Source organism: Hakea prostrata, chromosome 1, assembly GCF_041222555.1.
Source record: "Hakea prostrata isolate BN-2017 chromosome 1, UWA_Hpros_2, whole genome shotgun sequence".
NCBI classification, from domain to species: Eukaryota; Viridiplantae; Streptophyta; class Magnoliopsida; order Proteales; family Proteaceae; genus Hakea; species Hakea prostrata.
The window spans coordinates 65,258,010-65,273,664 of record NC_142600.1 but is presented as its reverse complement, the minus strand read 5'-3'; the positions used below and the strand labels follow the sequence as shown (position 1 = coordinate 65,273,664).

General features: G+C 36.7%; 2 protein-coding genes across 2 annotated transcripts; both read right to left on the bottom strand.

Annotated features, from left to right (window-relative positions):
* Positions 1 to 27: 27 nt before the first annotated feature.
* On the bottom strand, positions 28 to 15,058 carry LOC149029433 (uncharacterized). The gene is made up of 7 exons (XM_089141865.1): positions 11,030 to 15,058; positions 8,046 to 8,470; positions 7,677 to 7,755; positions 7,345 to 7,462; positions 6,732 to 6,842; positions 6,479 to 6,625; positions 28 to 6,033 (listed from the first exon to the last, which is right to left on the bottom strand). Exons 1-2 carry the CDS (start codon positions 13,446 to 13,448, stop codon positions 8,103 to 8,105), a joined length of 2,787 nt encoding a protein of 928 aa, XP_088997991.1. The 5' UTR covers positions 13,449 to 15,058; the 3' UTR covers positions 28 to 6,033; positions 6,479 to 6,625; positions 6,732 to 6,842; positions 7,345 to 7,462; positions 7,677 to 7,755; positions 8,046 to 8,102.
* On the bottom strand, positions 385 to 1,128 carry LOC149029434 (uncharacterized). The gene has a single exon (XM_089143381.1). The coding sequence runs from the start codon at positions 1,126 to 1,128 to the stop codon at positions 385 to 387; it is 744 nt and encodes a 247-aa protein (XP_088999507.1).
* Positions 15,059 to 15,655: the final 597 nt, after the last annotated feature.

The window sequence follows — 15,655 nt, the reverse complement described above, 5'->3', positions numbered from 1 at the left end:
CTTGCCACATTTTATCACATGGCCCATATCCCCTCCAGGGATGCTCTTCCTAACTACCAAAACCAAAAAGATGCACATCCCCCCCGACCTGAGGTGTCTTGTACAGTTCATCACCGCCATATGACGTGACATGGCTCTACCTCTCCTACTACTGCAGCCTACTCCAAGAGATCACCACCACTTAACAAATCCAAAGCGTAAGTCACCCGCTTCCTTCTAGATTTGCTCCTGTTTTATATCTGAACAATCTACAAATTATGTCTGCCTGTACTCCTTACCTAATTGCCAACTAGAACTCTATTTGTTTCAACACTCCTTGCAAGCCTGTATAACTTACCTGATATGTGACCACTATACCTGTCATCAACCTAAATAATCTAACTGTTAATTTCCATACAAACCTACAAAACCAATACCAACAAAGAGAAATCTCTTCAATCCGTCACCTCCACTAAGTCTGGAACATCTAGAAAACCTTGAAACACATAATCCCATGTAGAATACTTGCTTGGGAAATGTACCAACTATAAGATCAAGTTGAATGGTACCTTCAACGGTGGTGGAGCTCCCAACAAATCCATAAATGAGGGTTCCATTGGGTGTCAAGGCCTCTGAATCAATTTTGAGGTGACAGAATGCATCCCATGAAAGGACATTAGCTGAAGAGCCTGTGTCCATTAGCACCTGGAAGACCATATGATTCGCCAGCTTGACCTTGATGGCTACAACATCATCATAAGGAGTGTGTACGTCCACACGCTTATGCTTTGAAAAAGTTATGGGCTCACAAGAAGTGAACTTGGAACTCTTCGAGGGCTTGATAGCGCCAACGAATCTAGTGTTCCTTTTGGCCTTCCGGAGTGACTGAGGAGTGAACCTCCCAAAGATAGTACTAACTTTGGGGAGGTCCTCATCCTTGGGAGTTGCTAGAGCCTTTCCTCGAGCATCGTCTCTGTCCCTAGATGGATTCCTACTGTGTCTCCGGGGGGAACTACCTTCGACTTGCCTTGACATGACAAATTGGTCTAAGCAACCTCCGGCAATCAACTTCTCAATCTCGAATTCCAACATGCGGCAGTCATTGGTATGATGCCCCTTGTCTTTGTGATAAAGACAATACTTTGACATGTTAGCCCAATTCTCTAGCCAATCATGAATTTTTCCAAGGTTCTTAAGTAAACCAGTGTTTCGGATTTGCATAAAAATGGCAAATCATGATTTGTTCAAGGGAGTGAAGGCTTCCTCGTCCTCATCGACAACTTTGTGGTTCCTCCACCCTTGATTATTCCTCTGTTCTTTTTTAATTGGCTTTGTGCCAGAACTCTCCTCTTGGCCACTCTGCCTATAAGACTTGGCTTCATTTCTATAGCCGCTCCTGTTGGCTTCCAGGACTCCCTCCATGGTGACCATCTTATAGCTCAGATCCAATATTTCTACCTAAGGTTTTGGGCATCTTCTGCATAATGGATTGAACTAGGCCTTCATTGGTTATTGCTCTTTTGAAGGCAGTGAAGCTTGTCATTAAGATCTTTTATTAGAATAGATATATCGTTAAAATGCTATGAAGTCTCAAATGGAATCAGAGCGGCCTTGTCTCAACGCTAGGAGATTGTCTTCGGTCTTTTCTTTCTTGATTCTACTCTTGAATCGAGCAGCAAAGGCATACCCTAGTTCGTTGAAATTGTGGATGGAATGTTTAGGCAGACAAGAGAACCAAGTGGTAGGTGGGCAAGTTAAGGAGGCTAAAAAAAATCTACACTTGATGGCATCACCCCACCACACATTGTCATAATAGAGATAAAATGACTGATATGCACCATGGGGTCTATCATTCTATTATATAGAGTAAAAGAAGGGGTTTGAAAACCTACAGGCAAAGAAGTTGCCATAATTTCTAGGACGAAAGGGTCTTGTGAGAGTACATGTTGCATCTCGTCAGGGATTCTTTGGTCTAGTCGGCTCAAACATTCATTCATGGTTTGGATTTGCTGGCAGAGATTCCCATCCCTCACAAGATGCAGATGACTCCACACTATGCTCTTTTTGAGTCTTTTTGCCTTTTGGAAGTTGTAGTCTTCCAGCTAAGGCACTAGAAGAAGAATGGGGAAGTAGATTTACTCCAACTCCCTAGGTCTTGTCTTGTTGACCGACAAGGGAGGGGATTGTCTTCGGAATAGTTGCAGGAAGGCCTCTGGGAGGCATGAGTTGAGTCCACTAGGTCACCATCGTCTGAAAGGTGAACATCATCTCCATCATCTTGTTTTCCAGAGCTTGAGCCTAAACAAAGTCATATGTGGGGGGTCAAGGTTATTCTTTGCAAGGGAAGTCCTCCATTGAAAACAATTGCTTGTTCCTTGGACTTCGTAGGGTGGTGATGAGGGAACAACTTCCTTAGAAGTACCCCCTTTCGAGTATTTTGTTTCTTTTTTCCACCATCTTGTCCACATCCTTAAGACTTTGAATTGTTATTATCTCAATTTCCCCCTGCCATCATCACTGTAGGGTAAAAGCACAGGAAAGAAGTAAAAGACGTTTCTTTCCAACAAACAGCGCCAAATGTTGCTCCAAAATCTATTAGCTCTAGTTCAGCCAAGTAGTGTGTCAAACTTGGGATTTGTGTACCAAAGAAAACTCATGAGAGCGAGCTGCCTCTATGGATAGGAAACCGTCTCCGATGGTTTAATTAGATCTTGGATAACACAATTCCTCACAGGGAGGAGTAAATGCCTAAAGAGATCAAGACTCTTGGTTAAGTACAAGAGATAATGCAAAATTAATTGGGCTTGTATTTTTCTCATCTCTGTGTAGCGGATTTTGACTTAACTTGCATTTTTTTTCCTATGGTGTTCACTTACTTGAAGGAGGTATAAGTGACCGTTCTTATACCAGAAAGAAGGTTCCATGGAGAAGATTGATGACAATCGTTGGATGGCTTGATCCGATTCCAAGGGAGACCCACGGCAAAGGTTTGGCTTGCTTTTTCATGAAGTTATTGGATTCAGGCACCACATAAGAATGCTTAAAATATCTCTGACTCCAAATGTGACACATTTAGCTTTTAATCCCCAACAAAGTGGCTAGAATCAATTCCCAAAGGAATTTTCCCTGTTGGCTTATCCCTTGATAAGTGCAAAGCATTAAATGCATAATTATAGCGCATTGAATGCTTAATTTAATGCCTTAATGTGCGTACAACTGTATAAAGATGAGCAGGATCTCGCCGACATGTTGTGGTCGGGAGATGTGCCAAACAGCGTGTCCGGAAAATAACTGCCGCCATGTGGTTGGGCCAATAACCCTTTTCCTAGAAGTGTCGAGAGCTTAGTCCTGTCAAGAGGCTAGTCCGAAATCTGAATTCTAAGGAGAGCTAAGGAGCCAATTCGAAGACTGAATTGTGAAGAGAGCCAAGTGGCGGGTTAAAGGACTAAGCCGAACTTGGTTGATCCTAGTTTATGCAGTCTATACCAATTCGAAAGTCTCAAAAATAGTTTGACATAACAATATACGAGTGATGGTTGTAATTTTATCATTTTTTTTGTGTTAGTACAAATAATCTAGGTTCTAATGAATCTTGTTGTAATAAGGTTGATTTATCGATCGTAGGTCCACAAATAAATGTACAAACTTTATGGAAAGGCAGGAGTGCAATTAGAGTAATTCACTTTAAAAACCTTGACTAAGCAATTAAACTTCAGAAGCCTACATTTATTTTCTTCATGCATAAATCATTCAATAAGTTTACAACATCGATGACACCACACACTTAAGAGTAATGCATACCATCTCTCAAGTAACACATCAGCTAAAAAACAAGTGCAATAACCATCTCGCACAAACAAACATTTGCCCCAAGTATAGAGCTCAAAACCCAAACTAGGAAGGGGGAACTAGCATGGCACCCTTGTGATTCAATCAACATGAGTTGCCTCATTAACAAGCAACAACAACAAGCAAGAATAGGCGGGATAAATGTGGGCTAGAAATTGTTGGGAAATGCCACGACAGCATTGTCACATCAGCCTCCATTAGTTTTGATGATAACAAACACAAATTACTAATGTCTACATTAAGTTGTGATTGTCCAATTCATTACCAAAAACAAGTGGACCAAATCTAACTCATTGAACCAAACTCACCAGATGCTCAAGCCCAAGTCAAGCTCAAGTAATCTTGGACAATGAATCAAGATCAAGATGAACATCAAGATCCAAGTACAAGAAGATGCGAAAATCAAGTCAAGTTCAAGACTTAGATGAATTAGGGACTTAGGAAACATTCACATACACTCATATGTAATAACATTTAATTATATCCATATCATGTCACTAGACTGACCTAGGACATTTTAGAAAAGTATATGAGGCTTAGAGTTGGCTAGAAATACCAAAAACCCAATCAAGTCCCTGTCCCAACTTGTTTGTGCACTCTGTGCTGCAGACGAACGTCCGTTTGAGCTAGACAGATGTTCGTCTAGTCACAGAGAGCCAGATGGAATTTTCATCTAGCCAGACAAACGTCCGTCTGGTCCTGACTTAGCCCAACAACTATATTTTTAATGGCTAAATTTGAGACGGATTTTCGTCTAGCCAAACATACTTCCGTCTAGACTACAATTTCACAGAAATTTTCTATCCGTTGGGAGGTTGGGCCAAGCAATTGAATGCCATCTTTATAAGCCCAACACCCCCATTTGAGAGTCTCTACCTTGCCTATTGAGCATTTACTATCTCACAACTCTCAAAGCTCTCAAATTGGTGAACAAGCATTGATCACTTGCTTTCCAACCTCACTCAACTTTGAAGGACATTCCAAAGTTGTCAAGCAAGCTCATTAGAGTAATGCTTGGAGTGATTGAAGGCTATTGGGACTTCATTAGTGGTGCATCTCTTCCATTGAACAATTTTTTTTTTTTGGTACATTCCATTGAACATTTATATCATTGCATCACACTCACACAAGGGGTAAAGTGTCACACCCCTTGTTAGGTAATATCTTCCAATTCTTCAAACAATATTGGTTGTTCAATTCTAGTCTAGGTTGATTAGAATTGGTAGAGGGTGTTCTTGCCCTACTTAGAACAAATATTGTAAAGGGTGTTCTTGTCCTATTGAACTTAAATTGTAAAGGTTTTGATCTCTACCCATTATATTGAAAGAGAATCACTAGTGGAATACTCTCTTAAGGTCAAGAGAGGAGTGGACATAGACTTGCAAAGTTGAACCACTATAAAATACTTGTCTTGTGGATTGATTGCATTACCTAATTATCATTGAAATCTACAATTTACTTCGTATTTGCAATTAAACCGAAAAATTAGGTAAGTCCACTAGTTGCAATCTATTCACCCCCTCTAGGTTGCCTTAACAGAATTATATTTCAAAACACTATACAACAGTAGTCTAATTGAAGATAGGGTTCTAAAACATGGAATTGCAATGTCTCCAAGAACATCTAAATCGGTCTTTAGATCCAAAAACAGAAAAGTTTAGGGGGTTTGAGGGTAAATCAGCCATTTTGGTCTCCAAGTATGGTGTTGATATGGAAGGCACCAATGTTTACCAAGGCAATCAGGTTTCCAATGCATTTAAAATTTGATCCCACCATTGGTTCGGTTGTTCAATAGTGAAATTCATGGAGGCATTGTATACTCTCTTCCGTTGAGAGACATATAAGGTAAAACATATAGGTTCATATGGATGACATGCAACATTGTGTGTACGGCCAATCTAGGATTCATTGTCTTCTAATGAGTCACACCCATTAGAGATAGTGTGTTTGGGATAATTGAAGACTACCAGGTATTTGATTTCATGATTATCAAAGTCATTAACCAATTTTATGGCCAGAAAGGATTATCATGAAGAGAGCACCAAAGTCTTGGAAGGAACATAGATGAAATACATACCTTGGATTTATGATTTGGCACTTGATAGAGTAGTTATATATTAATAAAATGTCTTCAATTTGAGGGTCAATTGGCTCTTCAGTATGTTGCTTCATCAATCTCACAGTCTTCCCATTGTGATGCCCTCACTAGATAAAGAGGGGGACAAATGGAAGGAAAGAAAAATCAAGGGTGTTAGCATTCTCTTTTGATATATCCATTTAAGAAAGAAAATAAATTGAAGACTGGGAGTAGGTGATGGGGGAAGTGATAGCATCTTTGAGGGGCCAACACTAGAAATATTTTGCGAGTGTTTTGAGTACTGCAAGAATGGCATCAAAAAATACTTTCAACTTCATATCCTTAAATTTAAGAGATGTCAACAATATTCAAATGAACCATTATTAACCATTTATCCCCAAAGGTTAGGGTAGGGTATGGCAAGTGAAAATCCTTGTATCCCCTACCATGATGTGGGTAAATTGGTAAGCCCTAATGCAAGTTTTGAATATGAGTCAGATAGGTTGAAAGGAGTGTAGACTAGGAGAGAAGAAAATTATTTTCATAGATGCACAAATGAGGAAGCAAATTTACCATTTAGACAAAAAAGCGGAGAAGTGGGATTCCCATCTTATGAGTCTTTCAATTTTTGAGAAATTTTGATCATGGTTGTCACTAGAATATCTTAGATTCTGAAGCTTTCTTTGCTACAATTACCCAATAATGATCCATGCACCAAGGCTGGCATAAGATAACAAACAAAGAAAAGAAATGTGAGAACTTATAATAAGGGGATAATGTAAACTCAAACGATAGATTAAAACAACTACAAAACATAGACACTTACCAAAATGTAGAATTAAAAACCTAAAATTGGGAGGGAGTGGCTAGGCTTCCACATGTTTTGACCAGCATGGATTACCTCTTCAACGAGTAACAATTGGGAAGCGATAACATGCTTGAAAAACAAAAATGTTAGTTAGGAATACATTGTCAAAGGCACTCAACAGCAACACTTTAGGATCTATCTATACAAACTAAAAACAAACCACTAGCCACACACCACCCTATTAGACCCATTGTTTCCATTCCTAGACCTTTGAAAACACTCAAGATAGGCTTTTATCGTTAGTACCAATGGAATCAGTCTCCAAGACCCATGAAGACAATTTTAAAACATGAAATTTAGGATGAAAGTGGTCAATGTGGACATAATTGGTCTTCATGCACCGTATCTTCAAGTGAGTCATGCCAATGGAGGTACAATGCATGGTTGGGCATCGATTATGACAGTGTGTGTGAAAAGTCCAAGGCTGCCATGACAACCCAACTAATTGACCAATACATACATTCCCAAAAGAGTTCCATGAAAGAGCACCAAACCCTGCAAGGAAAACTTCTAGAGTACGTAATAACAAGGAATAGAGTTTTTGAGTTTCAAGTAGAGAGTATCAACATACCCTAAGCTTATGATCTAGCCCTTGGAAGAGTGCTTATAAAAAATGCTCTACTTTGCGGGTCATTTAATGCTACAGCTTCTTGCTTCAATTCCACAATGTTCCTCTTGCCATGCTCTCCCTAAATAAATAGGTGGGGGAAGGGGGGGGGGATAATGGTGGTTTTTTAGCATTCTTCTGATAAATACAATATATTCGTATTCCCAATTGCAAAGCCAAAGAATAATAATAATAATAATAATAATAATAATAAAAAGAAATAGAATAAAGAGAAGAAGAAGAAGATTGGTACAGAGGAAAGGAACTATAATGCAAGATTCTAAAAAGCAATTTACCATGAGTTTGAGTATTACATCTTCAAGTGCCAAGCTTAGAATTTCTAGTTGAAGCATTGGAGCCACCAGGTTGTGCTCTCTATTTACATTAGAATAGATGTCAACAGTTCATCCAAAGAAAAAACACTACCATTTATCTAAGCCATAATGGAGCAATGTCTCTATTATGTCATTGTCTTCCTTCAATATCATCCTCATAAACAAAATATATATCATGATTTCTACTACATCCTCTATTCACCTCTAATGGAAAAATAAAATTCACTTTGTTGTTTAAAGTGGAAACTTCAATTATTCAATACCTATAAAATGCTGGAAAAAAAATGAACTAGATTGAAATTAAATAGTGTAAATTGATAGAAAGTTGACCTTTGGTGCTTTTAGCTAATTTTGAGAGTAGTCTCAAATGAATTCCTTTAATTCTCATTAGTTGAATGACTCTTCAACGTTATTCAGGTCACCTATAGTAATAGACTGAAAATGCTCCACAAATGTTGGTCTGCAAAATAGTAACTCTTTTGATACTTGATGCATAGTTGGACGAGATCGTGGGTTGCTGCATAGGCATGCAATCGCTATTCTCGCAATAGAAATAAGATGCTTTGCAATAGTCTGACTTGGTGGAAAAATGAGGCGTGGGTCTAATATGTCTCGTAATAATATCTTTTGACCAACCGGTGATGTTAAAGAAGATATGAGTTCCATTGGATGACTTCCCATAATTATTTCCAAGGCCACTACTCCAAAACTATAGACATCACACTTATCAGTTAAGATCATGGTGTAGGCAAGCTCTGCAAGAGTAAAAAGAAAATGCCTTAATGAAAATGTATAAACAAGACAAAAATAATTTTATAATAAAAACATAAATTACTATATATTTTAAATTTTATATATAAAAGAGAATGGTCTAGGCATCGAGATAGCCTCATAAAAAATTGCTGAGGTAAGATTGCTTAGGAAAACTAACCCCTCCGACGGAATTCTGCTTGCGTGGAAGCCTTTGGCACCGGTTTGCCCTTTTTTAAAAAGAATGGTCTAGACGTGCAAGTTGACAATTAAGACAACTTTTTAGTGATTTACTCTTTGTTAATCCATATTTAAGTAGTCCAACACAGCTATATATTTTTCATGTTTTATATTTTTCTTTCGGCTTCTTTCATAAATATATTTTATTTCTTTTTAATTTTTTTTCTTCTTATAGAAACCCATTAAATATAATTAGATGTATTTATTCTTTATTTCTTCCTCCCAGTTTTGTCAAAATCAACTAAAAATGATAATATGATTTTTCTTTTTTTAATTTCCACTAAAGGAGAAATGAAATTGTGAATTAAAAAACATCAAAGTAAAAAATTCACAAAAAAGAGGGGGAAGTAAAAAAAAAAAATTGCTTCTAATTACATTCAATGCGTTCCTATAAACAAGGAGAACAAAAAGCAAAAACTAGAAAAGAAAATTGCTTTAATAGATTAAAACAGTAAAAAAAAAAGAGCAATTTGGCCATTTAAATTATTAGGAAAAAGAGAAGTAATAGTTTAATTTTTCTTTTCTTTTCTTTTGCTTAGGATCTGAGGTTTATCTTGGGCAGCTTGTGTACACACGACTACATCCTAGAGCAGTTTTTATATAAAATTTAAAAATATACTCTCAAGAATAATTGAACCCCAACCTCTGCACTAAGAGGGTTGATCGTTGTCATGCCCAATGGGCCAACTCTTTGGTGGTTAGTTAAAAAAATTTGCAAAGCTTTACTTCATATATTAATGTGTGACGTTGAGATCTATGTATACTTCAAATTAGAGTCAATCCAACAATGTATGAAAAAAAAAAACATGTGACTCATGGAAGTCTCTCTATGGCTTTGAAAGAATGTTGTTCCTAATATTCGATCATTTTAGTATATTATACATGATTTTCATAGGTAAAACATTGTTTTCCTACTGTTATAGTAACACATTTTTATTATGAGTCAAAACACAATTTCAAAAAACAATAAAGGAGTAGTCAACTAGTCCACAAAATTAATGGTTCCATTTAGCAAAAATTAGATCTTTCCTAAAACGACTCTTTTGTTAAGACCACCTATAAATTCTTGTCTTTTAAAAATGATAAAAATTGTGATTAAGTTATCTATATCAGTGCTTATTTCTGTGAAATTTTTTAGCATAAATGTCTTAATCTCTATCACCTATAAGATTTAGATTTAGATTTTTTTTTTTTTACTTCTTTTTTTATTTATTTATTTATTTATAAGCTTGGTTTTATGCATGGAAGAAATTACAATGACAATAATGCATTTTGGATCAACAAGGTAAAAGTCATACCTCATGGTATGAGTATTCTACTAACCATCCAAGACTTGGCTTTATTAGATTTCTAAAATATACTTTATGATATTAAGTGAATCATAAAATCCTAAACCTTTAGGCTTGGCATAAATATAACTGAACAGCTATGTAAATAAATCCTACCATTAAATGTATTGAATTATATCGGACCGTTTATGATGGACTATTTAGATTTAATTCCACCAAATTTAATGTAGGATTTCTTGAACTGTTCAACCAAGCAATTTACACGGCCATTCAACTACCACCTTCCCTATAATTATTTGTAACTTATTTAAAATTCAATAAATATAGTAGCTTTAGGGATGTTTATTTTCTATCCAAAAATTAAAGAGAAAAATAATTAGTTATAAAATATAATAGGGTAGATTATGAAATGTGGTAGGGTTTCTTTATATTCCAAATGAGTAACTGTAATCTGATAGGACTTCTTTTTACTTCCCATCCCTGTTCATATTTTATTATTATTATATTTTTTTTGGTTTGCCAACCCCGGTTTTATAAACCGGTGGTTCATATTTTATTTTTCTTTTAAAACTTCTAATAATTATTCTTTTTATAGTTCCACCAAGGAACATGAGATATCATTTAATTTTTTTTTCTATTGAATCACTTAATCAAACGTAACATTTGTACCCATCTTAATTTATATAATGCATTAATTCAATAAAAAAATTAACGGTTATTTATTCAAGAAACCTTAAGAATTTAACAAGTAGTATAAACTTCATAACATACAATACAAGATGACAATTCCAAAATAATTAGGATCAAAATAAACTAAAATATTCTTTTTACTTTATTGTCACTACATTAAAATTCTCAAAATTTAAATAGGATGTATGAGATTTTAAAATATATGCTTTCGATTTTATCCATATTAATATACATGTACTACAATAGCCCAATTCAAGATAAGCGCTATGTCTTAATAGTAAAAATGAAGAAAGCCTAAAAAATTACAATAAATGTATAATAAAAAACAAATGTAAAAGTAAATACCTGGAGCAATATATCCATGAGTTCCTTTAAGTGATGTCCAATTGGATGAGTTTGGATTTAAGAGTCTGGCAATACCAAAATCCGATACACGAGCCTCAAGTTCCAAGTCTAGCAATATATTTTTGCTTGAAATATCCCGATGAATTATTGGTGGAGTACAGTCATGATGCAAATAAGACAAAGCATTTGTGATATTTTCAATGATGTTTATTCTTTTAAGCCAATCCAACTCCACTGCCATTGCTTCATTGCTCAACATATGTGCCAAACTTCCTTTTTCCATGTACTCATAAATAAGAAACATGCATCGTGGATGTGAACAGAACCCGTAAAACTTGATAATGTTCCGGTGCTTAATGTTTGTTAACACACGCATCTCATTTTCAAAACTTTCATCAATTATCACATTGCCTTCCAATGAATGGAACTTCTTCAAGGCTACCACATGACCTGTAGGTAAGACTGCCCTATAAACACTCCCATAAGTTCCAGTTCCAATACAATATTTAATGTCAAAATCCTCTGTCGCTTGGATTATGTCATCATAAGCAATCTTGCCATCAAAATTCCATACTGACAATATATTGTTGTAATTTCTTCTTGTGGCTTCTACATTTTTTTTTTGGTTACTTCTTTTCAAGAAGAAAATGACAACAATAATTGCAAATGCAAGGATTGCAGTTCCTATCAAAGAACCAATAATGGATATGGGGACTTTATGTCTATTTTTACTATACCCCTCATTTATACTAGATCGATTGCAAGGAAAAAGACCTTGATATTCACCACATAACCCTTTGTTGTTACTAAATGTTTGTGGTGAAGCAGCATGTTGGAAAACTTTGTTATTAAGAACTTCACCATTCAATTGATTATAGGAGAAATCAAGAGATACCAAGCTAACCATGTCTTCAAGAGAAGGGGGAATAGATCCTGTGATAATATTGTGGGATAAATTCAAAACTTCCAACATTTTCAGCTTTGCAAGTTCTGTTGGTATCCTTCCCCCTAATAAGTTATGGCTAAGATCCAACTGAACTTGTAGGGATACTAGATCACCAATTTGAGATGGAATACTTCCACTCAGTGAGTTGCAACCTAAATTTAATGAGAATAGTTTGGAGCATTGACCAAGTTGTGCAGGGATTGATCCGATTAGCCGATTAGATGATATATCTAGAACCTCCAGATTGATTAGTTTGCCAATTTCAACTGGTATATGCCCTAAAATTTGATTCTCATTTAAATTCAAATTCACCAATTTGGATAAGTTACCAAGTTCCTTTGGTATTTCGCCAACAAGTCTATTGAAAGAAAGGTCAAGTTGTCCAAGTTGAGTTAATTGACCAATCTCAACTGGTATCTTCCCACTGATATTGTTTCTAGAGATCTTTAGCACTGACAAATTCTTGCATTCTCCCCAATTATCTGACAGCTCTCCATAGAGCTTGTTGTGACTCATATCAATGTAGTTAAGATGTGGGTGTACACCAAAACTATTACTTATATTTCCAAGAAATTGGTTGTCATCAAGTCTAACTCTCCTTATACTCGTACAATTTGTCAAGTCTGGAATAGGACCCAAGAGACTATTGTTTGAAACAACTAATTTTTGAAGTGATCCTCCTTGGCATACTTGTTGAGGTAAGCTTCCAGATAAGAAGTTATCAGACAATTCGATCACTACAAAGGAAGCTTGGCTACCTAAGTCTTTTGGTATAGAACCAGATAATTGGTTCTCAAACAAGCTGAGTGTCTCTAGTCTACTCAAATTAGCCAGAGAATGAGGAATTGGACCAATGAGCTTGTTTGTGGAGAGTCCCAAGTAAACCAGATTTTTCATATCTCCGATTTCTGGAGGAATTGGACCAGATAATTGATTCTCAAACAAGTAGAGAGTCTCTAGTCTACTCAAATTAGCCAGAGAATGAGGAATTGGACCAATGAGCTTGTTTGTGGAGAGTTCCAAGTCAATCAGATTTTTCATATTTCCGATTTTTGGAGGAATTGGACCAGATAATTGATTTGTATCCAAGTAGAGAGTCTTTAGGCTACTCAAATTAACTAGAGAATGAGGAATTGGACCAATGAGCTTGTTTGTGGAGAGTTCCAAGTCAATCAGATTTTTCATATCTCCGATTTCTGGAGGAATTGGACCAGATAATTGATTCTCAAACAAGTAGAGAGTCTCTAGTCTACTCAAATTAGCCAGAGAATGAGGAATTGGACCAATGAGCTTGTTTGTGGTGAGTTCCAAGTCAACCAGATTTTTCATATTTCCGATTTTTGGAGGAATTGGACCTGATAATTGATTTGTATCCAAGTAGAGAGTCTCTAGTCTACTCAAATTAGCCAGAGAATGAGGAATTGGACCAATGAGCTTGTTTGTGGAGAGTTCCAAGTCAATCGGATTTTTCATATTTCCGATTTTGGAGGAATTGGACCAGATAATTGATTTGTAACCAAGTAGAGAGTCTCTAGGCTACTCAAATTAGCTAGAGAATGAGGAATTGGACCAATGAGCTTGTTTGTGGAGAGTTCCAAGTCAATCAGATTTTTCATATCTCCGATTTCTGGAGGAATTGGACCAGATAATTGATTCTCAAACAAGTAGAGAGTCTCTAGTCTACTCAAATTAGCCAGAGAATGAGGAATTGGACCAATGAGCTTGTTTGTGGAGAGTTCCAAGTCAATCAGATTTTTCATATCTCCGATTTCTGGAGGAATTGGACCAGATAATTGATTCTCAAACAAGTAGAGAGTCTCTAGTCTACTCAAATTAGCCGAGAATGAGGAATTGGACCAATGAGCTTGTTTGTGGTGAGTTCCAAGTCAACCGGATTTTTCATGTTTCCGATTTCTGGAGGAATTGGACCTGATAATTGATTTGTATGCAAGTAGAGAGTCTCTAGTCTACTCAAATTAGCCAGAGAATGAGGAATTGGACCAATGAGCTTGTTTGTGGAGAGTTCCAAGTCAATCAGATTTTTCATATCTCCGATTTCTGGAGGAATTGGACCAGATAATTGATTCTCAAACAAGTAGAGAGTCTCTAGTCTACTCAAATTAGCCAGAGAATGAGGAATTGGACCAATGAGCTTGTTTGTGGAGAGTTCCAAGTCAATCAGATTTTTCATATCTCCGATTTCTGGAGGAATTGGACCAGATAATTGATTCTCAAACAAGTAGAGAGTCTCTAGTCTACTCAAATTAGCCAGAGAATGAGGAATTGGACCAATGAGCTTGTTTGTGGAGAGATCCAAGTCAATCAAAATTTTCATATCTCCGATTTCTGGAGGAATTGGACCATGGAGATCATTGGTATGTAGATATAGATATTGAAGGTTCCTCAAATTAGCCAAGATGGGGGGGACTATACCAGTCAATTTATTCCTTCCTATTGCCAATTCAACTAGATTTTTCTATACTTCCTATCTCAAGTGGTATTGTCCCACTAAATTCATTGGCATAAAGGTCTAAGAATTGTAGGCTGCTCAAATTACACAAGGTGGGAGGCAGAACGCTAAAAAGGTTATTGTTGGAGAGGTCGAGGTGGGTGAGTTTGGTGAGATTACCAATGCCCAAGGGTATGGATCCAGTGATTTGATTTCCACTGAGATTGAGACGGAGGAGATTTGGAAAGGAAGAGAAGGTGAAGTTGTGAAGCGTACCTTGCAGCTGTATTTGGAAAAGGTTAATCCCAACCACGCTTCCAACATTGTTGCATATTATGCCAAACCAGTTGCACGATGGCGATGAGGATGAGGAAGTGAGGTTCCAAGAACCGAGAGTAGCAAGAGAGTAGTTTTGAAGGGTGGCTTTCCATTTGAGGAGAGCCTCAGCTTCAGCCTTGGCCTTGACTTGGGTTGACGATTGAACAGAATAAGATGTGCTACTTCCCGCAGCAAATGCAGATGAAGAGAAGAGGAGGAGAAGGCAAATAAGAAATGCTATCATGAGAGTTGGGAAGAAGAATAACAAGGATGGAGTAGTACTAGTATTGGAGTAATGAGCCATTGGTAACTTCCACTGTGGTATGCAGTTTGGTGGTATTGAATTAGGCAGCTTCCAATGTGTAATTTATAGAGAAATTTGTGTAGGCATACGTATGATTCAAGTTGTTTGCCCAAGTGAACGCGAGAGAGAGAGAGAGAGAGAGAGAGAGAGAGAGAGAGAGAGAGAGAGAGAGAGAGAGAGAGAGAGAGAGAGAGAGAGAGAGAGAGAGAAATAGTCTATAGTGAGATGTGTGGGTATATAGACTAGATGTAGGTTATATTATCCTGGAGATATTTTGGAAATTGTGGTGGTGGATGATCAATGACCAAGTCACTCACTCTTGCTTGCTATAGAACAAAACAACAGAGATTTTTTAGCTGTTGAAGGAGATGGGGAATAAGACTTTTAAGCTTGAGTATGAGATAGGTGAGAAGATTACCACACGATTGCCAACCAAATGTCCCCAGTGGAGCCAATGAATAACACAAGCAAAACCCAAGAAAAAAGAACCAAGATCAGTAATATACCATTTAGTTGTGGTTTGGATCTAGCTCTCTAGGTACGCTTATAAAAGGATTTCAGATTAATGTCAGGAATCTCAATTTTCTGGTAATTCTTTTAAAAAAAATT